The following is a 26,338-nucleotide window of genomic DNA, read 5'->3' on the forward strand; positions in this document are numbered from 1 at the left end:
ATTGTAGCGAAGAAGGAGGTGAAGAAGACATGCCCCCCCCCTTCTGTATCAAAAGTAATGTGTGAAAGAATTACGGCTAGGGGAGATTAATGAAAGGGACTGAGGAGTGAAGTGAAGATGGCTGTGAAGTCTCTGAACAGAGGTCCACAACCTAAGGCCCGCGGGCTAGTTCCGGCCCAAATGGGGTTCGGATCCGGCCCGCAGATGGTCCCTTCTTCTGGCTTCTCCCCCACCCTGCGGAGGAAGGGGGCTAGCCTTTGATTGGTACCAGCAGCATTGTTTCCCTCTGATTGGTTGCAGAGTTCTTTCCTCCTCCCTCCCTCCTCCTATAGCCTAGGTCCTGGGCTTTGTTTGTGCCAGCGTGATTACTCGATGGCTACCATTTAAGGCAGCCCCTCTCCGGCCCTCAACTGGCTCACTGCTCCTGCCGCTGCAGCATATCTGTTCCGTTCTGAGACACCCTCCCAGGGTTCTGGGGTGTATGAAGCCTTGTTTCCCTGTTTTTAACTCTGCTACCGAAAGCGTCTCCCCCTCCAATACAGGACAGCAGAGAACACGCATTCTTCTGCATAAGGAACCGCTTGCTGCAGAAGGATACGTGTTCTCCGCTTTCCCATCTTGGAGGGGGAGACGCTTTTGGTAATGGAGTTAAAAACAGGGAAACAAGGCTTCGCACACCCCAGAACCCTGGGAGGGTCTCTCAGAACGGAACAGATATGCTGCAGTGCAGAACTGGGACCCCTGGAACTTTATTATTGTGATCCGGCCCTCAACTTTAAAAGGTTGCTGACCCCTGTCTCTGGGTGTGCAAAAAAAGAATTTGGAAGTGTTTGCTTTCATTCTTGAAGGCCATGCTATTTGACAACCCTCTCTTTTTCAAGAGCTAACTTCAGAGCTATGAGAGGCTAAGGAAAAGCCTTTTGTTTGTTTTTAATAAAAAAAACCCTTCAAAATGTGACAAATGTTTGTGGGGCCTCCACCTGTTGCTCCTGATGCTGAGGGGACCCTGGATCTCACCCCCAAATGTCTGCCATGATGATAGCAGGATGGGAGAAGTCAAGTGCCCAGAATCAAAAAGGAAAAGTATTTTCTGCATCTTTCTTGAATGAAATGGGTATGTCTGAAACCTCAGACAAAGCTCATGTTGACAGCATTGAAGCTGTTGTTCAGTAACCAATTAATGTCATATTTATCACTGCTCATGAAAAGTCTACCCTTCAGAGAAACAAGGCGATATTTCATACAATATAATGATGTCCTAAATAAACAATTGGATATATTTGCCTTCTGGAGGGTGGGGCAAGATCATGAGGAAATCTGTATTATATCTGGAGGAGAGAAGGCGGGGGGGAGGAGCTCAATGCACCCAGAAGACACCAGTTGTTGGTTATAGTTGCATCTATACAAAGTGCATAGCCTTTGCCCCTCCATAAAGAAATGGGGAGCAGACAAGAGCTGGAATAGCTGACCAGAAGGAAATGTAACCTGGGAACCTCATGTTGCTCCCCAGCTCCCTGACCCCAAGAAAAGACTCAACCAGGGAGGCAGGTGAGCATCACAGCTAAACCCCACATTATGCTCTACAGTAGCTAATCGCTCAGACAGGGCTATTTTCATTCAGTTCTTTGTGTTTGTGTGTGTGGGGGGTGGTGGTTTTACCTTCCCTTCTTTCCTTGCAATCATAACAAAAATGAAACCTCCATGGCAATGCTTTTAGCCCCAGAAGAGGAGCTCCCCTTGGTGTCAAGGAAGGGGTCCAAGGGAGCATCTAGAGCCTACCATCCTTTTGTCCCTGGCCCCTTCCCCTCCTCTCTCTGCCATCCCAGGGCCACTCTTGACTCCCCAGCAGGAGACTAGATCTGTCTGTGATGGTGAGATGTCCTGGCCGGTTGAAGGACCACTTCCTGTTTCCTGCAGCTCCATCCTGCCTTCTCATGCAAGGTGGAGTCATGAAGCAGGTGAAGGCTGAGCACACCTAAGGGTGACCCGGGGGGGAATTCTGCTTAACCTTTCCCTGTCTGCTCCTTTTCTGGATCAAAATCCCCGCACCAGAAGGAGCAGTGTGAGGGCGCAATCAATGTTATGCAGCTGAGTTGAAAGGCATTGCTTCATGACCCTAAGAGCCCCGTCTCAAAAAACAAGCATTCAGAGAATTTAAACAACACACACACACACACACACACACACACACACACACAGAAAGAGACACAAACACAGAAAGAGACAGACACACAAACACACGTTTAGAAGAGATAATTTACCCCCCCCCAAGAGGCAGTCTGGTGCCACATTGTGTAGGGGTCACTGTAACACACTCTACATGGGGCTGCCTTTGAAAAGTGCTCAGAAAGTTCAGCTGGCTCAAAGAGCTGCAGACACATTGCTGACCAGGGCTGGCTATAGGCAGCATAGGACTCCCTTATTAGTGAGAACTGTGGTTCTCAAGGAAGAGGCAGCCCAGGAATACAAGGTAGGAATTCACCTTGACACTTGCTAACAAAATCCTCATAGCTTTTTGTGAGGGTGTGGCTGCTAATCTTTAACCTGGGATGAGCACTAAGAATTGGGCCTCATTTCTCTGTTATTTAAAATAAAATAAAATGCTTGTTCTGCTTCTAAAGAAACCCTTTAGAATGCATTTTTAGTCTTTTCTCATATTAAAAGGCAACCTGATATTCACGCCTCCCCCCCATCCCAACTCTGAGCTTTTGGTTTCTCTTTCGACACTCATTTGTGGTCGCCTGGAGCATTTGAGAAAAAGAGAGAACATTGTGGCATATGAAGCAGAGAACTGGGCCAAAACAAACAACATGAACTTTAACGGGGAGAAATGTAAAGTATTGCACTTGGGCAAAAAAAATGAGAGGCACAAATACAAGATGGGTGACACCTGGCTTGAGAGCAGTACATGTGAAAAGGATCTAGGAGTCTTGGTTGACCACAAACTTGACATGAGCCAACAGTGTGACGCGGCAGCTAAAAAAGCCAATGCAATTCTGGGCTGCATCAGTAGGAGTATAGCATCTAGATCAAGGGAAGTAATAGTGCCACTGTATTCTGCTCTGGTCAGACCTCACCTGGAGTACTGTGTCCAGTTCTGGGCACCACAGTTCAAGAAGGACACTGACAAACTGGAACGTGTCCAGAGGAGGGCAACCCAAATGGTCAAAGGCCTGGAAACGATGCCTTATGAGGAACGGCTAAGGGAGCTGGGCATGTTTAGCCTGGAGAAGAGGAGGTTAAGGGGTGATATGATAGCCATGTTCAAATATATAAAAGGAAGTCATAGAGGAGGGAGAAAGGTTGTTTTCTGCTGCTCCAGAGAAGCGGACACGGAGCAATGGATCCAAACTACAAGAAAGAAGATTCCACCTAAACATTAGGAAGAACTTCCTGACAGTAAGAGCTGTTTGACAGTGGAATTTGCTGCCAAGGAGTGTGGTGGAGTCTCCTTCTTTGGAGGTCTTTAAGCAGAGGCTTGACAACCATATGTCAGGAGTGCTCTGATGGTGTTTCCTGCTTGGCAGGGGGTTGGACTCGATGGCCCTTGTGGTCTATTCCAACTATGATTCTATGATTCTATGAAGCAAACATAGAAGAAGAAAGAGTGGAACCTTTTAGGCAAGAGGTTCCACTCTGACAAAAGCATCAGAGGAGGCTGGTATCTTTCCTAATAACTCATCGCTGGAAACAGAAGCTGCAGAGCTCTAACAGAAGGAAGCTTAAACTTGAGAAGTCAGCGGGTGCTTGTTGGAGATGGCTAGGAGAAGCAGCAGCAGTTGCAAATAAGTTATGCAATGATGAAGAAGCTTAGGATCTCCCTCTGGGACCAGAAAGAGGAAAGTTCACAGGATTACGTAAAGAACTGAACATTGTTTGCAACGTGCTACTTTATCTTGCTTATCTTATTGTTGTACTGTTTAAGACTGTTGTCCAGTAAAACTTCAAAAATTATTCTTGTGATGGAGAGAACTCCTTTCCACACAAGGTCCAGATCAGGAATTCCATGGAACAACTTGAACAACAAGTACCTGAAGAACCAAACCACGTTGTAGCCGTGCTCTTTCCATTCCTTTCCAAGAATTGCAGCAATCTGTTCCTCCAAATGGTTCTTCCTTCACTGCAGTCATCTGAAGGCACCAACTATGCCCTGGTGGCCCCGATCTTTCTCTGTATGAAGGGTCCCTCCTCTGCTGAATGGAGGCAGGAGACCAGAGACAGCAAAGGAAAAAGCAGGGAAAGACAGACCCTCCAAGTGCCACTATCTTCCAGGGATGTCCCTGCTTTACAGAAGCTGTCGTCAGTTTCTGATTTGATGCCAGCGGGTATGGAGTTATGTGACCCCCAAGTTGTCTGAAGGTAATCCTGTATAGGGAATTTTTAAAATGTTTTCTTATGTTTATAATGTTTTCTTATGTTTTTATATATGTTGGTAGCTGCCTGGAGTGGATGGGGCAACCTAATAAGATGTGTGGGGTATAAATAGTAAAATATGTTACCATAAAGCACCAATGCTGCAGCAAGCAAAGGCTCCAGCAGCTCAGCCAGCTGCTTGTGGCTGGAAAGCCAGACAGGATGTTTGTGACTGTTGCCATGGGAACAAAGGGGCAGTCCATTCTGTACTGAGCACCGGATGTTAGCTCAGTGTGTGTGTGTCATATGACCCGTACTGGATGTACTTGGGAGGAGTTTTCTCTTGCTGTTGTCGAGTGCAGACATGATTCTCTGTACTGATGTAAGAGGCAGAAATAAATGATGTAAATAGTTTTCTGTCTGCTTCTTTCCCCTCCCTGGGGACACCAAAGGGGAGAGAGGAAGAACGGTGTGTTCCTCTCATACATCTGAGAAGAATCGCCGGACCTCGCCTGCTTATCAGCAGAGGTTGGGAGACGCGGGGAGGTCGACAGGAATATCTGCCGGTGCCTACGCTTGTGGCACATTCCTCTGACCCAGGCAGAATTCCAACAGTGGCAGCCTTCGGATGGTTGCGATTCATCGGACATCTGCATGAGAGGCTGGTGGATTGTCCTCCTCTGCTCCAAGGAGGGAGAAAAGCGTCTGAAAGCAGCCAGAGGCTCCACAGACAGCTGGTGGAAAGAAGAGGTGTTTTCCAGAGCAACAAAGTTCAAGGTATGCTGCATTTCGGGCTAAAAAGTGTGAACGCAGGAAGATTAATTCCCTGGTTCACGGAGCTGCGTTTCAAAGAAAACAAAAGCTCCGGAGGAAGAGGCCTGCAGCTTGAAGGCTGAAGCCTGCATTCCACAAATTTTTGTGGTAGATAAGATGTCCTATTGAAATGCATTGTTGCTAGGTAACGGAAGTGGAAATTTACTGGCTGCGCAGAAGGCTCTGAGTGTAAGCCTGGGAAAGCGAAACAAAACCAGAGAATGTTTTGGCTACAAGGTTTACGTGCTCTTGGAAGGGACTTTTCAAAAGCAGCCTGAGTTTAGCTGCCAGGTGCAAAGAGCGTAAACAATTTGCAGTTTGCTGCGTGAGAAAGAAAAAAACGACTGTTGGATTTTACAGTTTGTTTGACAGCGTGAAAGAGGCTTGGCTTCAAGATGGATGCCAAGAAACGGGGAGTTTTGCCCTGCCCACCTCCCTTATCCAATGACAATTATTCATCTTGGTCTGTAAAGATGAAGGCCCTGCTGCAGAATCAGAGGCTTTTTGATGTAATTGAAAACCCCATCCCTGCAGCACCAACCAGAGGTTGGGAGTCACGGAACGTGAGGGCCAGGACTGCTATAATTCTGTGTGTCTCAGATGATCAGTTGGTGCATGTTCAGCATTTAGAAAATGCGAAGGAGGTATGGGACACGCTGCGTACAACGCATCAGAGAGATGCTGGTTCTTCAGCGTTGCTGTATTTTGAGAAATTGACCAATCTGAGACTTGCGCCTGATGGAGATGTTCAAGCGCACCTGACAGAAATGAAGTTTCTGCGTCAACAGATGGTGGAACGCAATTTCCGTCTTCAGGAGGAAGTGTTTTGCTTCATGATGATAAACAGCCTTAGCCGCACCTACAAGGTTGTTGCCAGTCAGCTTGGTTCCCTACCGGCCGCGCAGCTGACCGCGGAGAGAGTTTGTGCTGTGGTCCTGAATGAACACGACAGACTTGCTGCACTGGAAGAAAAGGACAGGGGGAGGGAAGAACAGAGTTCTAATTCCCCCACTGCTGATGCTACTGGAGAGCATGGTGTAGCATTGAGTGCTGTCCGATGCTACAATTGTGGACAGACTGGGCATCTACAGCGAAACTGTAAGAAGCCGCGCCAGTCAAGAGGAGCAAAGAGCAGCTCTACGAAGCCTCAGGCGTCAGGCAAAAGCCGTACCAAGTGCCAGGTGAAACCTGCAAAGGCTATGATGGCGAAAGGAACCACGCCAGATGTTGGGAACTCGTTCATAATTGACACGGGCGCAACGGTTCACATGTGCCCGCACAGAGGACTGTTTTCGACGTTGAAGAAGCAAAGCTTCACTGTGAAACAGGCCAACGGTCAGGAGTTGGAAGCGACTGGAATTGGGACTGTGTATCTTGAGAGTCTGAACTTGACTATAAGCGGTGTTTACCTGGTTCCAGAACTGAGATTTAATCTGCTGAGCGTGTCGCAGATTGCAAAGAAAGGACTGAAACTGTCCTATGATGCTAAAAGCTGCAAGATCTACAAAGATGGAGAACTGTTTCTTACTGCCAAAGAGAAAGATGGACTGTATTTGTTGACTTTTGATCAAAGTGATTACATGAAATGTAATTCTTCTGTTTCTAACGAAATCTCTCTCGCAGGCATGACCAGTGTGAGCACCAGGAAGGTGACTAAGACGAAGAAGGTCGACAGAGCATTTCAGCGGGTGTATGCTGATGTGATTGGTCCTCTAGAACCATCTAGAGGCGGTGCACGATTTTACCTTTTGTGTGTGGATTGTTTCACTAATTATTCTTGGGTTTATATGATGGAGAAACCGCAAGAAACTTTAGAAAAGTTTCAGGAATTTTGTGACAAGGTTAAAAATATGCATGATGCTAACATTGATTGTCTTTTCACAGATGAGAAGCAAATTTTTCTGTTACAGAAGTTTCAGAAGTTCCTGGATGGAAAAGGGATAGACCACAAAGTGGCAGTTTCGCAAGAAGCGTGGAACAGGGGGGTCTGTGTAAAAGTGAACAAAGAATTGCAAAAGGGGATGAATGCGCAATTGCTGAGTTCACATTTGCCACATGAATATTGGGCCGAATCGCTAGCGTCCTATCTTCATGTGTGGCTGAGAAAGGTCTCAACAGAGTTGGGATGTTCTCCTTTTGAGAAGCTGTTCAGTAGAAAACCTTCTGTTGCCTGTTTTAAGGTTTTCGGGTCTCATGTGAGAACAGAAGCTCCAGGTGGAGTAAAGAATGCCAGAGGCATTTTTGTGGGTTATGAAAAGGGTCTCTACAGAGTAATTTTGTCTGAATCTGGTCAGGTGATTCTCACAAAGTTCCTAGAGAGTGCTCCAGAGCAAGAGCGGGTTGTAGAACAGACATTTCCCACAGGAAACGATTCTGATGATGATGATGATGATGATGAGTTTGATCTTATTGAGTTCAGTAGTACTGATGATGACAGCGATAGCTCAGACAGCTCAGTTGTCACAGTTATTGAGAGGAAATCTCACATAATGACTAGACCCTCAGAAGAGGAGGATGAACCATTGATTAAGCTTAGTACTGGTTCTCCAAAGAGTCCAAAGGTTGAACCAGTGAGCACAGAGGATCAGAACCTCATACGCAGGTCTGAGAGAGCAACGAAGGGTGTACCACCCAAGAGGTATTCAAAGGAGTTTGCTAACCTTGCATATGTTGCTATTGTGAACGACCAAGGACAGATTGAAGCTGTGTCTGAGTCAGAGACAAAGGCACAACAGAGAGTTGTTAACCGAGGTAATGCGAAGTCACACAACCAGAGAGGTACATTGGTTAAACCAGTGGCGGGTAGTTCCAAGGGTGGAACTGAAACAACAGGGGAATGTTATAAATATAACAACTGTTTGTTTTCTTCTCTGGATGACGCTTTGCTCGCAGCACACATTGATACTTTAGGGGGAGTATGTTACCATAAAGCACCAATGCTGCAGCAAGCAAAGGCTCCAGCAGCTCAGCCAGCTGCTTGTGGCTGGAAAGCCAGACAGGATGTTTGTGACTGTTGCCATGGGAACAAAGGGGCAGTCCATTCTGTACTGAGCACCGGATGTTAGCTCAGTGTGTGTGTGTCATATGACCCGTACTGGATGTACTTGGGAGGAGTTTTCTCTTGCTGTTGTCGAGTGCAGACATGATTCTCTGTACTGATGTAAGAGGCAGAAATAAATGATGTAAATAGTTTTCTGTCTGCTTCTTTCCCCTCCCTGGGGACACCAAAGGGGAGAGAGGAAGAACGGTGTGTTCCTCTCATACATCTGAGAAGAATCGCCGGACCTCGCCTGCTTATCAGCAGAGGTTGGGAGACGCGGGGAGGTCGACAGGAATATCTGCCGGTGCCTACGCTTGTGGCACATTCCTCTGACCCAGGCAGAATTCCAACATTACGGAACAGGACACCCCTATTTTCATCAGAGAGATGTTGGAGGGTATGGAAAGATAACAGAGCCCAGCCCTGGCACCTGTTGCTGGAGCTAAGTGATCACATGACCTAGGCCAGCAGAGTTGGGAACTGGACTGCCTCCTCCAGCTGCTAGGCATTCAGGCAGCTGGGTGGCATCGTCCCAGCTTCATGAAATCCTGTAGAGGATTTGGAAACCAGGGACTGCATACTGATCGCAAGGAGACTTATTTGTGCAACATACTTATAAAATGCCAGGTACATTCCAATGTTCTAATAAATTTTGAGAGAGAGCTTTCTAAACAGAACCCACTTATTACAGAAGACAACGAAAGGGTATAGAAAGGGGAAGTTTTTGGGTTTCTCTAAAAACCTTCGGACTATTGTGTACACAATTTCAAGGTAACATTACACTTTATTTCCACTTTTTCTCACATGGGACTCGAAATCACAACCTTGAGATAAAGCACCTCACGCTCTACCGACTGAGTTAAGACAATAAGACAACTCAGTGATTTGTGTACACGGGGACACAGATGGCGGCGTGTGAACATCCCTAGAGAAGGGTGCAAAAAGCTTGTTCCCTGCTGCTCCAGAGCTAGGAATGGACCAGATTTCATAGGGTTAATCCATTTGCCCCGACAGCTAAGAGCAGAACCTCCAGGATCAGAAGCAGCGGGCTGCAAATACGAGGGCAGGTGAAGCAGCAGGGCGGTCTCGCAGCACTCGCCTTGCAAGGGGGCGCATCCAGCCTTGCAGCCTCCCAGGGCCCAACCCACAGCCAGCGAGCTCGGATGCTCAGAGAGGCAGGAAACGGGGCCAGCCAGAGGGACTTGAGAGCAGCTGCACTTTCCTGTCCCCCGCGGAGGAGAGCAGAGGAGCAGCGGGCAGTGGCCTGGCGAGTTTCCCCAGAGAGGAACCGGATTCCGCTGCAGGGACTGAGCGAGGAGTCCGAGGTGCAGGAGGGCGGAGCAAGCGGGGGAGGAGGAGGAGGAGAGCACGTGCGCCTGGCAGGATCAGGCCCCGAGTCCAGCCAGAGGCTGCAGGGTGCCCCCCAACCGGGCAGGAAGGGGAAGGGGCGCAGCTCAGGGGCAGGGCATCTGCAGGAGGGCACAGGGGCAAACTGTTAGGATATTTCCGTTCCACCTTAAAAGGGAGCAGGATGTTTGTGTCAGAGCCTGCGTATTTCCTGTTTCACAGGATGTTTCTGTTTTGATAGAGCTGTTGTCTCTCTCTGGGTGTCGGAGACACAGAAGCAGGCAGTCATGTTTTTTTCTTTGTTCTGACCAACGCTGAATAAACTTGTAAATATGCTCTCCTGCGTGCATCTTTCGCTGTGTGCATTATCTGCTGATAGAGCGTTCGTCAGCTCTGGAATGTGGCAAGCTATTTCTGGAGCTCGTGTCGCTAATTGCTGATACTGCGTGTCTACGGGAGATCGATGGACGTCCGGAGACGACGTGGAGTCATGATGGACTTTGTCTCCCTGGCAGTATCCCAACACAAACATCTCCAGCTCAGGCTGGCACGGACCCTGCCGGAGACCCAGGGGAGCTGCTCCCTTCAGTCCTGCAGACGACGCTGAGCTCAAGGGGCAGAATGAGGGGTCCAAGGCAGCTGCTGCTTCGCAATGGAGGATGCATATAGTCGCTCATGGATCAGCGGCGTACCTGGGGATTTTACCTCCCTGGTCGGTCAGTGAGTCTTCCTGTCCCTCACCAGGGAGCCCCGTCCTCTTCCATGGTCCTCCCTCTCTCCTGCTTCTGCCTCCCTGCGGGGGCTGCCAGGGCAATGAGTGGGTTCCAGGGGCGGCAGCACAGGCACAAGCTCACGCTCTCCCACCGGCGGAGAGGGAAGGCGAGGCAGGGGGGAGTGCAGCAGGGAGGTGCCCCTCTCACCCCCCTGACACCCTTTGCAGGCCACTACTCCTGCCCCCCCTTCCTCTGCCAGTGCCATTGATAAACCTATCGCCCTCCTTCATGAATTGGTCTGATCGCCTTTCAAAGCTCTCTTTGCCACCACCATCACCGCATCTTGTGGCAATGATGTCCATCAGATTCATTTAGCAAGGAAATGGCTTCTTTTGTCTTCCCCAAATCAAGGTACGCTGTGCCTACACATGGAGGCTCTGTTGTTCTGTCAAGGCTACTAAAACAGCTAATAGATCTATTCCCCAGAGAACGCATCTGATCTTTTCCCAAGCTGTCAAAGCTGGTGACCTCTTGTGTCTGCGTGTAAATAAGTGAGAGAGCCTTAAGCCTGTTTCGTTAAAGGTTTTATCTTCCTCCTTCTTCAGTAACACAGCTGAGTTTTCAGATGAAGGCTGAGGGTTGAAGTGGGTGACAGTTTTGAGAATGCAGAGGAAAGGAAGATTCTTAAGAAGTGTGGCATATGGAAATGAATTAATGATAATAAAAACGTTGAAGACAGTATTGTAAAAGACTGAGGAAGGCGAAATTGAAATTAGCTATTCATGTTCAGATTATTATTCCTTTCATTTCTATAATGTTTCATATTTTTAAGAAAAAAATCTCAAAGTAATTAGAGAGAAATCTCAATGCAGTTTGTGTCCATAGGATGTTGAGAACATTAAATCTGTAGATCCAGGAGTTCTCTCCTCCTGATAGTCTTAGATTTGATTGTTCTTTCCAATAGAGCAGGAGGAACGAAACATTTATGGGCTTAAAGCTGCATTGATTCTGGAGGCCACATTCCAGTGATCTTTGTGGCCAATGTATGCACATGCATGCGCACACAGAAAAGAGATGCAGACCATAAAGTCACATGCACACATGCCAGAGGTGCCTCACACACTCACCAGACATGCCATCTAGCATACATACAAGTCTTGCAAACACAATCAGCATGTTTAGACCTTCCAACCCCAGTTCTGGGGTGGGGAAAAATAAGAGCACAAGAAGACCCTGCTGAATTAGCAATGAGATCTGTGGAAAAAAGACCCTTCTGATTGTTCTTTAGAAATCCTCTTTAAAGAGCAGCCAGAGGGATCATTTATTTCCAGATCAGGGCTTTTACCCCATTTCAGCACTGTGCTAGTTTGTGGTGAAATTGGAGTTGAAAAGATCTCTCTAAGGGCCCTTAGGCATCTTTCTCTCCAGGACAGACAGAGATCTTCATCCTATGATCAGATCAGGAGATGGAAACGGCAGGGACTAGCAGGACACACCCTGAGGCTTGGCAAGCCATATGCAGCCAATGGACTGCAAGGTAGAATGTCTTCAATAAAGAGAGTTTGTGACCATCAAATTTAAAATATTTTGGAGTGAGTTCTTTGATTTTGTTGGTCAATATTCCTTTTGTCAGTTTCTTAGGCTGTGCAGATACCATACATTTAAAGCACGTGGCTTCCCCCAGAGAACCACAGGACCTATAGTTTATTGCTACAGTTCTCAACACCCCTAACAAACTGCAGCTCGCAGGATTTCTTGGGTGAAGCCAAGTACTTTAAGTGTTAAGTGGGTGTGTCGCAGCCTTAATCATATACAAAGATCTGTTGCTGCCTTTCCAACATGCTAGAAGTTGCAGCCAGGATCAGCATTCCCTGTCCACTGAACATGCTCAGTCCTCTCACTGAGTTGTTTTTGGATTTCCTTCCACTGCCTTGGTTCCCTCCCCCCCCCCCCCAAATATTATTTCTACTTCCATAAACCTTGATGTTTCCCCCAGTCTTTGGATAACTTCCCCTCGTCCCTGGGTGGAGTCATTTGGGTGACATAATGATTGTCATTCACAGCCTGAACATCAGAAATAGAAAGAGTAATAATATATTTCAAAAACTGGCTAATGTTAAAAAATGTACTTTTGTTTTTATTCTTGTGTTGTATTTTACTTTGTGTTTATTTCTTTTCCAGCAGGGTGACGTAAAAATGGAAGAGCCGGGACCCAGGAGACCCATTCAAAGGCAGAGACTGGAGTGCAAAGGAAAGAAACCTCCTGCCGGCCAAGTTGGGGCCATCAGGGATCTTCTGCCTCGGGCAGATTTATGTCAAATTAAGCAGGAGGCAGAGGAGGGGCAGCCGCAGCAGCACTGGGAGGCCCAGAAGCAGGATTTCCTGAAGACGATGCAGCCCCCTCGTTCAGGGTGGGAAACCCCACAGGCTTCCAGTTCTCCCCACTCCGGGGATGGTGTCCTCTCCTTCAGGGGAGCTGCGGATGCCAGTCGGTGGCCCAGTGGGAGAGCAGGGGGGACAGACCAGACCCTGCTCCCAGACACTGAGGGGCTTCTGGGAAAGGTAAGTGCCCTCCTCTCACCTGGGTTTCCAGCACCTGGAGGTCACAGGTCCACTGCCTCTCGACATGGAGGTTCTGTTTAGCTATGGTGGTGAATATTCCTCCTCCCTGCATTTTCTCTCTAATCCACTTTAAAAAGGCTTGCTAGACCAAGCTTTCTTATACATGGGAGGTTTGCGATCATATCTCCTGATGTTTTTACTTTAATAAAGCAACCACAGGGGACTCTGAATTTTATCAGAGCAGAAGCTGTGTCAGAAGAGGGGTCCTTCCACCAAACCCCATTTTCCTCCTCTAAATTGCCTCCATTTCCAAAATGCTCTTTTCTCCCCACTGAGGTAAAAATCTTGGTACGTCTTGCAGCCTCAGCAATCCCAAGTGTAGTCGCATTAAATAAGACTGGCCTACCTTGCAAGGTTGTTGCAAGATTTATTAAGATAATGGCCAGGTTCAGATGACTGAATCACAGCCTGAAAAGCCGGGTTAAAAATAGGAACAGTTTTTAATGCATTGCTGCAGCAAAGTTACGATAAAACCTAAGTTGTCCCAAGTTTAAAACCAAAAACTCTAGCCGCCACCACAGTCTCCTGGCCCCCACAACCAGAATGCATCACTCCAGGAAGGACCCCCACCCAACCTTGAGTGAGAGAGGGCAAAAGAAAAGGACTCTGCATGGGTAGTTGCACAAATTTACCAGCTGTGGTTCTGCACTGACAGCAAGTCTAACGAACAGGGGAGCTGGGAATGTGCTAGTCCCATCTCTCCCTGCATCTCCCTCCTGACCTAATTGTCCCAGCTTACCTCATGATTTGGCTGGCCCTGAGGGTGAACTGTGATGAAACCAGACAGTCTCTTATGAGCCATAACTAGTAAACTTTCCATTTTGCCCAAACCAGGAAACTACAGCTGCCAGCTTTGGAACAAGCTGGGAGATTAATCTAACTTCAAACTGTGCTTGGTCAAAACAGGAAACTCTGGTTGATCAGTGGCTTCGTGGTTTGACTGATCCCACTGATAGCAGTAAAAATAAGAAGCCCTGTTGCATTCAAAAGTGTTCAAAGGCTTAAAAACTAAAGGGACCCCTGACCATTAGGTCCAGTCGTGACCGACTCTGGGGTTGCGGCGCTCATCTCGCTTTACTTGCCGAGGGAGCCGGCGTACACTTTTCGGGTCGTGTGGCCAGCATGACTAAGCCGCTTCTTGCGAACCAGAGCAGTGCACGGGAACGCTGCTTACCTTCCTGCCAGAGCGGTACTTATTTATCTACTTGCACTTTGATGTGCATTCGAACTGCTAGGTTGGCAGGAGCAGGGACCGAGCAACGGGAGCTCACCCTGTCGCGGGGATTCGAACCGCTGACCTTCTGATCGGCAAGTCCTAGGCTCTGTGGTTTAACCCACAGTGCCACCCGCGTCCCAGGACAGGCTTAGGAAGCAATTATTATTATTATTATTCTTACTTGCATCCTGTCTATCTGACTGGGTTGCCTCTGCCCATCTGGGTAGCTTCCAACAAAATAAAAACAAGCAAAAATCTCCCTTTAAAAGGCTGCCTTCGGAAGTCTTCCATTTTGTAGAAATGGCCTTCGGTTTTAAAGAATTGCCCTCTTTAAGGAATCACGGGGCATAAACATGTACGTTGTCCTCTAGGTCCAAACACACGCAGACACACACATAGTAGGAGCAAGCAGTGCTCCAAAGTGCTTATCTTGCGAACTTGCCATCTAAGTTGTTTACTCCTGACCAAAGTTCCTGTTTCCCAAAAGGACAGGAGGGGGAGCAGAGGAGGAAACGGATGGGTTTGAAGGCTCCTTCCACCAGCCGCCTCTCTCCCCTGAGGAACAAGAGCAAAGGGTGTTTGCAGGGCAGGAGGACAGAGATTGAGGCAGCGAGGACAGAGGGAGCAGTGGGCGGATCCACTGCCTCTCCCAGGGGGTCCAGATGCAAGCAAGAGGCTTCCTTCTTCTCCATGCAAGGGCCACCCATGTATTCAGAGCAGTCCTTTGCAGATTAACTCTTAAGTTCCAAGGGATCTACTCTCAGGCCACTAATGTGCATACCATGCCAGCCTTAGGAAGGGAGGTGGGACAGGCAGGTGAAAGGAATTGCCAAAGGTGTTTGAAAATGGGTGGGGGCTCTTAGGAAGGGGGTGCCCAATTGGGGCTGCTCCAGGGGCAGCGGAATGTCTTGGGCAGGAGAATCCCTGCAGGGGCTCTCAGACTCCCTTGGCTTCTTCTTCCCTCCCTCCCAGGAAGCTGCAACTGGCTCTGGATTCTGCGCTCCTCAGGAAGCTGAACCTGCAAACCTAGCTGAGACTGAACCTGCAACCCTGGCCAGGATGGAAGGAGGAAGATGGACGGTTGACCTGGTCAGGCTGTCTCCCACATCCCTCCCCACAACCTCTGAGCATTCCCTCCCAGGCCCCTTGGAGAAATCTGGTGAGTTCCAGGGGAGAGGAGATGGGGACAGGGATACATGGATGGTGGAGGGAGAAAGAGGAAAAGATGAAGAGGAGACAAATGGAAGGAAGTTCCTGACAGGAAGAAGGAAGGGGTGAGGCCTTCTCAGAAGCAGCTCTTTGTTTCTTGAATCCTTTTCCTAAAGTAGTGGGGGCAGATTTTCTTCCTCCAGGCTTTGAAATCTTAGATGTTATTTCCACGGCAGAGATAATTGATGATAATGATGTTGCACACCAATCCTGAAAAATGGGTGAAGGGGAATGAAATGCTTCGCATAATTATTTATAATTAATGTATTTAAATTGTTTCTATTACTCTTATTTTTTATAGACAGGGTCAGAATGATACATTCCACCAGCATCAAAACACAATAAATTCATGCACCTTCCCAGTTTGGTGGGGTTAAGGGACAAAGGACCCGTTATCATGATACACAATTCCTGTGGCTGGAGGCTCTGCACTTAGGATTGGGCATATAAAGTCCAAGAGCGGCTGGTATTATAAGCAAACTGTGTAAATCTTACAGACAGGGGTTGTTTGTGAGAGTGAGTGAGTGGGATAATAATTTATAGCGCCCCTGTGTAATGGCTTGGTTCTCCCGCACAGACGCGAGACAACTCCAGTAGTAATTATCTCAGGTTTATTGCTCAAACTCATAAATCACTGTGGAGCTCAGTCTTTGGCCTGTTCATCCCAGCTTGCAGTTGCCGAGTCCTCCAGCAAAGAAGCCCCCACCCCACTTTCGCTCCCCCCCCCCTTCTCGCAAGTTCTCTCGAGCCTACGATTTTTTGGACAGGCTATTTCCGGGGTCTCTTTGGCAGAGCTCAAACTGGAGATAACAGTCTGTGCCCCTCCCCCGCCGGCATCTCCTCTTCCTGCTCTTTGTTCTTTGCTCCTGCTGCAGCTTGGCTGCTCCTTCCCTGTTTCACATTCCAACCGAATCACATCTCTTGCGTTCTCAGGCTCTGTCAGCGAAGGCACGAGAGGCTTCAGATTCACAGAGCTGACACCCTGTAATTTTGTCCGTCCCTAAGCTTCCATGGAGCTACTGTGGTACAACCTTGGTGCAAATTTCAAAATAAGTACACAAAACCAACAAAGAGACTCAGAAGTTTATAGTGGCACCAGCTTTCCTGGTCAAGAGTCCACATTGTCAGACTGCAGCCCACAAAAGCTTAAGCCATAATACATTTATCAGCTTTTAAGGGCTGCAAAGATGAATAAACAGAAGCATAGTTCATCTATGGAATCCATCCTACAGGAGACAGTGACATCCAGCAACTTGGATAGCTTGAAAAAAAGGATAAGACTGACGTCTCTGCTCTGCCCTCGTGGTTCAGGCAATAATGCTTCTTGATACTAGTTTCTGGAAAGCACAGGAAGGCAGAGAAGACTCATGTGCTCCAATCCTGCTTGCCGGTTTCCCACAGGCATCTGGTTGGCCTCTGTGAGAAGAGGATGCTGGACTAGGTGGGCCTTTGCCTGATCCAGCAGGCTCTTCTTAGGTTCCAATATATTGCAATGTTTTTACAGTTACATGTAGCACTTAAGTTTTACTTATTTCACATGGGAAACACTGTTACTTGAGCCTGAGATCATTTCTTCACTTCAGAAAGAAAAAATAGATGTGTCTAATAAGCCAAGTCCACCATAGATCTGCATTATAAAATGATGCTGCTCTATTAAGTGTGAATTGACTGATCATGTGTTGCTCTTGCCACTATCTCATCAGCTTTCGTAAAATTTGGAACCTAGAGAGGATAGTGGAGAATGAAGCTATTACAACGAGAGAAGGTGCATATTGGGATTGACAGGTGTTCAGTTCCCTTTTTGTCTTTCTTGAAAGTCTGACAGGATTCTCTTTCCTCCCAGACTCCCAAACAGGTGAGGAAGATGAAAGTCAGAATTCTATGGAGCCACATGTGAATTTGTGCGAAAGAACAAAGAAATTGAGGATACAACAACAAACTCAAAAAGGAGAGAAACTATTTGAATTTACAGAATGTGGAAAGAGCTTCAGTGAAAGTGGAAAACATCAACGAACTCATACGGGGGAGAAACGATTTGAATGTTTTGAATGTGGAAAGAGTTTCAGCAAAAGTGGAACACTTAGAGTACACCAACGAACTCACACAGGGGAGAAACCATTTAAATGTATTGAATGTGGAAAGAGCTTCAGTGATAATGGAGCACTTAGAATACATCAACGAACTCATACAGGGGAGAAACCATTTAAATGTATTGAATGTGGAAAGAGCTACAGTGAAAGTGGAGCACTTAGAATACATCAACGAACTCATACGGGGGAGAAACTATTTGAATGTTTTGAATGTGGAAAGAGCTTCAATGAAAGTCGAACACTTAGAAGACACCAACGAACTCACACGGGGGAGAAACCATTTAAATGTACTGTATGTGAAAAGAGCTTCAGTCGTAGTGGAACACTTAGAAAACATCAACGAACTCACACAGGGGAGAAACCATTTGAATGTATGGAGTGCGGTAGGAGCTTCAGTCAAAGTGGTGCACTTAGAATACACCAACGAACTCACACGGGAGACAAACCATTTAAATGTATTGAATGTGGAAAAAACTTCAGTCGTAGTGGAACACTTAGAATACATCAACGAACTCACACGGGTGAGAAACCATTTGAATGTTTTGAGTGTGGAAAGAGTTTCAGCAAAAGTGGAACTCTTAGAATACACCAACGAACTCACACGGGAGACAAACCATTTAAATGTATTGAATGTGGAAAGAGCTTCAGTGATAGTGGAACTCTTAGAATACACCAACGAACTCACACGGGGGAGAAACCATTTAAATGTATTGAATGTGGAAAGAGCTTCAGTACAAGTGGGAAACTTAGAATACACCAACGAACTCATACAGGGGAGGAAATATTTAGATGTATTGAATGTGGAAAGAGTTTCAGCAAAAGCGGAGCACTTAGAATACACCAACGAACTCATACAGGGGAGAAACCATTAAAATGTATTGAATGTGGAAAGAGCTACAGTCACTATGGAGCACTTAGAATACACCAACGAACTCACACGGGGGAGAAACCATTTAAATGTATGGAATGTGGAAAGGGCTTCAGTGAAAGTGGGAAACTTAGAAGACACCAACAAACTCACACACGGGAAAAACCACAGATACTTTAATTAACTTTAATAAACCGCATAGCTGTTTTTTACCTTTCCTTCTATGCTTCCTTGCAATCCTGACAAAATCAAACCACGCCAATGCTTTCAGCCCCAGAAGAGGAGCTCCCCTTGGTGTCAGGGGAGGGGTCCAAGGGAGCATCTGGAGCCCTGCCATCCCTTCTGTCGCTGGGCCCTTCCCCTCCTGTCTCTGCCATCCCTGGGCCACTCCTCACTCCACAGCAGGAGACTGGATCTGTCTGTGATGGTGAGATGTCCTGGCCGGTTGAAGGACCACTTCCTGTTTTCTACTGCTCCTTCCTTCTTTCTCATTCAAGGTGGAGCCATGAAGCAGGTGAAGACTGAGCACACCTACAGGCAACATGGGGGGGGTGTATTCTGCTTAACCTTTCCCCATCTGCTCCTTTTCTGGATCCAAATCCCCACACAAAAAGAGGCAGTGTGAGGGCGCAATCAATGTTATGGAGCTGCACTGAAAATCATTGCTTTGTGACCGTAAGAGGCCCTTCTCAAAAAAAGAAGCATCAAGAGAATTTAAGCTACAGAATTTAAAACAAACAGATAATTACAAAAAAAGAAAGCAGTCTGGTGCCACATTGCGTAGGAGTTAGTTTAACACACTCTACCTGGGGCTGCCTTTGAAAAGAGCTCAGAAACTTCAATGGCTCAAAGAGCTGCAGGCACATTACTGACCAGGGCTGGCTATAGGCAGCATAGGACTCCCATATTAGAACAGCTCCATCTGCCTAGTAGTCTGTTTCTGGACACAATCAATGTTTCCACAAGAAGAGGAAGATAGATTTGGAGTGCCGCATTTTCAAAAAAGATGGATACACGACTCTTTCTTTGTGGAGCTGAAAGGCATGCCCATGTGCCTCATTTGTGGTGAGGCCCTCTCCGTCCTGAAGAAGGCCAACCTGCAGAGGCACTACAGGACGAAGCACATCCAGTACGAGGAGTTCCAAGGGCAGCTGCCCCAGGAGAAGGTGAAGGCGCTGAAAACAGACCTGTTGGGTAACCTGTGGCCCCTCCAGATGATGTCAAATTACAACTCACATCTTATTTAGCCGCTGGCCACGCTGGCTGGGGCTCATGGGAGCTGGAGTCCAAGGATCAAGGTCACAAATGCCGGGAACAATTCAAATCTCTCCTCAGTCGTGAAGCTGATTGGGTGACTTAAAGCTGGTCACCATCTTTATGCGAAACCTCCCTCGCAGGGTTGCTGTGTGCGTGAAAGCAATATATCTTGTGGTGGGCTTGATGAGGGGAGTGTGGAACAGAAATGTAATTCATAGTTAAAAAGTCAGGAAATAGTTCTGAATCTGACTGAAAATAAAGGATTCTTTGTCTCCAAATTGCATATAGCAAGCACCTGTGTTGTTGAACTCTAGCTGAAGTCTCAGCATCTGGTTCCTCAGCACTCTGCACTCTCCCTCTGGAAACCTCCAGCTGTCAGGTGACAGGAACCAGCCAATGCCTCCCAGTTCAGAAACAGTCTGCCAAGAGCTGAGACTGGAAGTGGACAACCAGGGAAGCATTTTCGTTTCCATGCTTATGAATGTTGATTTGAATCAATTCGTCAGATGTGTTCCAAATAGTAGGGAAAATTTATGGTTGACACCACCTTGGGACAGTTTTGACAGGAATTTGGGGAACTGGGAATATTTTTAGCTCCATCAGGGTTGATGGATCAGCAAATAGCTGGAGAGGATTAAGGGGCGGGGGCGGGAATCAGGCCTTGTTTCTCATGTGACAGATAACAGATTCCACAGTTTTTAAAGCTGACTGTTTGCTGCCTCCTAAAATGATGCTTAAGCCTCCCCCCCAAAAAAAACCCAACTCAAACATGGCAGCTGGTCTTGTCAAACGGGCCGATATAAGGTTCATTTGGCAAGTTTGTTGTTGTTTAGTTACTTAGTTTTGTCCGACTGTTCGTGACCCCATGGACCAGAGCATGCCAGGCACTCCTGTCTTCCACTGCCTCCCGCAGTTTGGTCAAATTCATGCTGGTAGCTTTGAGAACACTATCCAACCATCTCGTCCTCTGTCATCCCCTTCTCCTTGTGCCCTCCATCTTTCCCAACATCAGGGTCTTTTCCAGGGAGTCTTCTCATCAGGTGGCCAAAGTATTGGAGTCTTAGCTTCAGGATCTGTCCTTCCAGTGAGCACTCAGGCCTGATTTCCCTAAGAATGAATAGGTTTGATCTTCTTGCAGTCCATGGGACTCTCAAGAATCTCCTCCAGCACCATAATTTAAAAGCATCAATTCTTCGGCGATGAGCCTTCTTTATGGTCCAGCTCTCACTTGCATACATCAGTACTGGGAAAACCATAGCTTTAACTATACGGACCTTTGTTGGCAAGGTGATGTCTCTGCTTTTTAAGATGCTGTCTAGGTTTGTCATTGCTTTTCTCCAAAGAAGCAGGCGTCTTTTAATTTCGTGGCTGCTGTCACCATCTGCAGTGATCATGGAGCCCCAGAAAGTAAAATCTCTCACTGCCTCCATTTCTTCCCCTTCTATTTGCCAGGAGGTGATGGGACCAGTGGCCATGATCTTCATTTTTTTGATGTTGAGCTTCAGACCATATTTTGCGCTCTCCTCTTTCACCCTCATTAAGAGGTTCTTTAATTCCTCCTCACTTTCTGCCATCAAGGTTGTGTCATCTGCATATCTGAGGTTGTTGATATTTCTTCCAGCAATCTTAATTCTGGCTTGTTATTCATCCAGCCCAGCCTTTCTCATGTTGAATTCCGCATATAAGTTAAATAAGCGGGGAGACAGTATACAGCCTTGCCGCATTCCTTTCCCAATTTTGAACCAATCAGTTGTTCCATTTCCAGTCCTAACTGTAGCTTCTTGTCCCACATAGATATTTCTCATGTTATGGAAATTTGGGGGGGGGTGAGGATATTTCACCCCTCCATTGCAAGAATCTGCTGATGTTCCAGAGAGGAGGGGGGGCGGATTGTGCTCGCTACTTATTCCGCTCCAGCCTCACTTCAAAGGGGGAGACTGAGTGTTATCTCTGTGTAGATAAGGTCACTGCAAAAAGCAGCTGTAACACTCAGTGCAGTCCAGCGTCTCCATAAAGCCTTGTATATAGTTTGTATAGTACAATAGTTGTAGAGAATAAAGGAAGATATTCTTCAGCACTGTCGTCCGAGTGATTTATGCTCTGCTGTGCACTGCTGTACTCTGCTGACTTCTGGAAGTGAGTTCGGTGCTCACAGCTCTGAGTTGTGTTGTCCACAGCACTTAGACCTGTTGCTGCAGAAGGAGGTCTCTGAAAGTGGTATCCCAGCTCGCCTGGCCCAGTTGGGGCTGAAGTGGTTGAGCCCAGTCGGTGGCACTGGCTCAAAGGCGAAGCTGACAGGGGGCACATCTTTAAAGTTGTTAAATGTTACAAATATTATGCCTGAATGTATCCTTTCAGCTTAACAGCTTAGGGAAGTTACCTAGCTTTAAATATAATATAAAATCAACTCCTTTGTCAGTTTCCTCCATTCCAAACCTATTTTTCCCCTTGAAAAAGGACTCCAGGAGGTGTCTAGGGGTGATAATTGCTGAGCTGGGCCAAGGAAAGCTTATCCCATCACCAAACTTGCCAAGGGGCCAGACATGCAAAGGAAGTTCTATTGTACTTTGGGTGATGGGACTTCAGAGGTGTTTGTCTATGCTAACCTTATACCTGAGTCTTGCCTGACATGTCTGCTTATGCTAATCTTGTACCAAGGCCTTGTCTGGACATGTTTGCTAAGGTTAAACTAGTGTAACCCGTCTACCCCTCCCCTTTTGTGACATGTCAGTGATGTAACAATGATATAGCAATGATGCTCTACAAACTGTATTCTGGGATATGGTGGGGAAGTTTTAAAAGTCTTTTTCACCCCATCCTCTGTCAGAATCTACGTTACAACCAAGCTGATAAAGCTCATCTTCCAGAATCGCCCTCCCAAGGAATAATTAACGACCTGAGCCTTTGATGAGGCCTCAGGCACATTCCATTCAGCAGAGAATCAAAGCAGGAGAAGTGATGAGATTTATGGCTACATGCTATGCTTTATTACTAAGCTACATCCTCTCCTTGTGAGAGCAGAGAGCCTTTCAAATAGCGTTCTATGCATTTCAGAGCTTTTCAGTCCTTAACAGTAGGATTGTTGACTTGTCTGCTTAGCAAGTTACAGCTAACTGCAATGTCAGGTCTTGAACATCTGGCAATGAAGTTTAGTTTGCCTAGCACACTTCTGTACAGTGTCGTGTCAGAAAATGCTTCTTCAGTATCATCTACCTGATAACCTGTTGTCATTGGTGTGTCTACAGGGTTAGCATCCATCAGGTTTAGTTTGGTTAACACATCAGCAATTTTCTGTGACTGGTGTACTAAAATATTACCACCTTGGTCTTTCTCTATTTCCAGAGATAGGTAGTTGGTTACCTCACCAAGATCTTTCATGTCAAAGTGCTCCTTCAGTTGAGCTAGGGTGCTATTGGACATTTTGACATCCTTCCAAAAGAAAAGAATATCATCAACATAAAACAAGCAATACAGTGTATCTTTGACAAATACACATGGATCGGCCTTACTTTGCTGAATACCTAGGGAAAACAACACTTCAGTGAGTTTAGAGTGCACGTTACTTGAGACCATATAGGGACTTCTTCAGAGAACAAACAAATCCCTGTTTTACCTCTACACCATCAGGTGGAAGTATATAAAGTGATTCACCTAAGGTTACGTACAAAAATGCTGTATTCACATCGTGATGAGAAATGTGTAGATTCTCTTCTGCAGTAAACTTGAGCATAAGCCTAATGCTCTCATATCTCACGGTGGGCGAGTAGGTCTCGTGATAGTCTTCTCCTGGTACCTGTGAAAAACCTCTGGCTACCAATCTGGCTTTGTGTCTGACTATCTTGCCATTTTTATCTGTCTGTGCTTTGAAGACCCATTTACTGTCAAGCAGTTTCATCCCTGGAACTGTCGGAACTAGCTCCCATGTTTTGTTCCTCTCCAAGGAATCAAGCTCAGCCTTCATGGCAGTTAACCATGGTTCAGCATCCTTCAAGTCCAAAGCCTGGATCTCTTGGAAGCTTGAAGTTTCAAATACCTTCCTAGAGCTATTAACAGCAGTTACAGCTTTTGCTGCCTTAGCAAATTCATCAGCAAATATCTTTGGAGGTCTACCTTTTGTAGCTCTTTCAGACCTGTGAATTAGACGTAAGTCTTCAACACTCTCCTCTTCTTTCTTAGGAGAAAAGTGGCCTATAGTAAACAGTGGTTCCTCCAATTCTCGATCAGAGCCTTCAGAGGGTCGCAGAGAGGCCTTAGCACTCTTGAAATCCTCTGAACCCATCTGAGTCAGTTTCAGATTCAGAATCAGAACCTTAATCAGTAGGTGTGGGGTTTTGCTGCTGTTCATCCTCAGTCTCTTCACTGTCATCAGGATAACATTGGAAAATTCCCACATTCTCCCCCCACTTGGCATTGTACTCAACACTTCTAGTTAGCCTAACTGTGTTGGTGTCAGTCTTCATTACTCTATAAGAAGCTTTCTGATATTCTAGAATGATACCATGCAAACTACGTTTGCCTAACTTGGAGCATTGTGGTGTGTGAACCCACATGTCAGAACCAAAAATTCTCCTGTGCTTGATGTATGGTTTCTTGCACAAACATGGAGTGGCCATGTCTGTGCCTTTAAAGCAAGCTGCATCTTTTTACCAGCTGCATTCCAAAAACACACTACTTGAGGCCTTTGCTTTCTCCTGCCGCTGCCATTAAGTGCTTTGGCTAGAAGTTCAAAGTCCACCCCTTATTGCCAATAATTAGGGACTGGCAGGCTTCTCGGGGCAATGAGCACATACCTCTCATCAGTCTTCTTGACACGCAGAGAAGTTAAGCTGCATTCCGTTCTTCTGGGCCCAGGACCAAAAATGTCGGAATCTCCGTTGCGCCAAGCTGATAAAGCTCATCTTCCGGAATCGCCCTCCCAACAAATAATTAACGACCTGAGCCTTTGATGAGGCCTCCGGCACATTCCATTCAGCAAAGAATCAAAGCAGCAAAAGTGATGAGATTTATGGCTACATGCTATGCTTTATTACTAAGCTACACAGAGAGCAAAGAAAAATACATCCTCTCCCTGTGAGAGCAAAGAGCAACCGAACAAAGGAAACAGAAAACCAGTACGTCACATCCATCTCTAGTCTCCCGGGAGACTTCCAATAGCCTGGACTGCCTCTGGAATGTAAACAGAGCCTTGTGACTCTAAGCAGCTGCTCATTGGCAAACAGAAACTGACATCCTCAGGGTTCAAAATTCCTCTTTGAACCTGTTGCACAATAAACTTTGGTCTACAGCTATTTGCTCCAGTTGATGGCTGGACTCCTTCCTTTATTCCGCAAGGGACCTGCGGGCTCCGCCCGACGGGCTGGGTGACTGAGCAGCCTCACACCTAGATTTTTCTGTAACACACAGGAGACAGATGAGGTGATCAAGCACTCCCATTTCTTTAAGAACTTGCCATAGTTTGCTGTGGTCAACACAGTCAAATGCTTTTGCGTAGTCAATGAAGCAGAAGTAGATGTTTTTAAGGAACTCTCTAGCTTTCTCCATAATCCAGCACATGTTTGCAATTTGGTCTCTGGTTCCTCTGCCCCTTCGAAATCCAGCTTGCACTTCTGGGAGTTCCCTTTTTTTTTTTTTTAAGAATAATTTTTATTAACCGACCAATCACATCAAATCAAACCAAATTACATAAATTCCAAATTACACAGCTGAATTTTAAATTTTTGTTGGGGGTACCCATATTTCAAGTTCCGAAGGGGATCCAATCAACTTCTTACTTCTTGCTGCTGTTTTAATGTCCACAAATCTGACCATATGATCATAGAATCATAGAGTTGGAAGAGACCACAAGGGCCATTGAGTCCAACCCCCTGCCAAGCAGGAAACACCATCAGAGCACTCCTGACATATGGTTGTCAAGCCTCTGCTTAAAGACCTCCAAAGAAGGAGACTCCACCACACTCCTTGGCAGCAAATTCCACTGTCGAACAGCTCTTACTGTCAGGAAGGTCTTCCTAATGTTTAGGTGGAATCTTCTTTCTTGTAGTTTGGATCCATTGCTCCGTGTCCGCTTCTCTGGAGCAGCAGAAAACAACCTTTCTCCCTCCTCTATGTGACATCCTTTTATATATTTGAACATGGCTATCATATCACCCCTTAACCTCCTCTTCTCCAGGCTAAACATGCCCAGCTCCCTTAGCCGTTCCTCATAAGGCATCATTTCCAGACCTTTGACCATTTGGGTTGCCCTCCTCTGGACACGTTCCAGTTTGTCAGTGTCCTTCTTGAACTGTGGTGCCCAGAACTGGACACAGTACTCCAGGTGAGGTCTGACCAGAGCAGAATACAGTGGCACTATTACTTCCCTTGATCTAGATGCTATACTCCTATTGATGCAGCCCAGAATTGCATTGGCTTTATAGCTGCCGCGTCACACTGTTGGCTCATGTCAAGTTTGTGGTCAACCAAGACTCCTAGATCCTTTTCACATGTACTGCTCTCAAGCCAGGTGTCACCCATCTTGTATTTGTGCCTCTCATTTTTTTTGCCCAAGTGCAATACTTTACATTTCTCCCTGTTAAAATTCATCTTGTTTGTTTTGGCCCAGTTCTCTAATCTGTCAAGGTCGTTTTGAAGTGTGATCCTGTCCTCTGGGGTGTTAGCCACCCCTCCCAGTTTGGTGTCATCTGCAAATTTGATCAGGATGCCCTTGAGTGCATCATCCAAGTCGGTGATAAAGATGTTGAATAAGACCGGGCCCAAGACAGAACCCTGTGGCACCCCACTAGTCACTCTTCTCCAGGATGAAGAGGAACT

At 46.6% G+C, this 26,338-nt stretch overlaps 2 protein-coding genes across 3 annotated transcripts in view; both read left to right on the top strand.

Annotated features, from left to right (window-relative positions):
• The window catches only part of LOC308469724 (uncharacterized protein), a 28,789-nt gene extending 7,187 nt beyond the window's left edge, over positions 1–21,602 (top strand). Inside the window, exons 2-3 of one of the 2 annotated variants that reach the window (XM_080992597.1) lie at positions 15,077–15,263; positions 17,157–21,602. In XM_080992597.1, coding sequence (XP_080848723.1) covers positions 15,164–15,263; positions 17,157–18,451 — 1,395 coding nt within the window. In that variant the 5' untranslated portion in view covers positions 15,077–15,163 and the 3' untranslated portion in view covers positions 18,452–21,602. Of the gene's footprint in view, positions 1–14,359; positions 15,264–17,156 lie in introns of those variants that run through there. The other variant, XM_080992596.1, reaches the window with a different exon arrangement.
• The window catches only part of LOC308469342 (uncharacterized protein), an 86,185-nt gene continuing 69,250 nt past the window's right edge, over positions 9,404–26,338 (top strand). The window contains exons 1-2 of the mRNA XM_080991643.1: positions 9,404–9,531; positions 12,448–12,828. Of these exons, the coding sequence (XP_080847769.1) occupies positions 12,463–12,828 (366 nt within the window). The 5' untranslated portion in view covers positions 9,404–9,531; positions 12,448–12,462. The remainder of the gene's footprint in view (positions 9,532–12,447; positions 12,829–26,338) is intronic.

This window comes from Podarcis pityusensis (genome assembly GCF_964106645.2).
Source record: "Podarcis pityusensis genome assembly, chromosome: 2".
NCBI classification, from domain to species: domain Eukaryota; kingdom Metazoa; phylum Chordata; class Lepidosauria; order Squamata; family Lacertidae; genus Podarcis; species Podarcis pityusensis.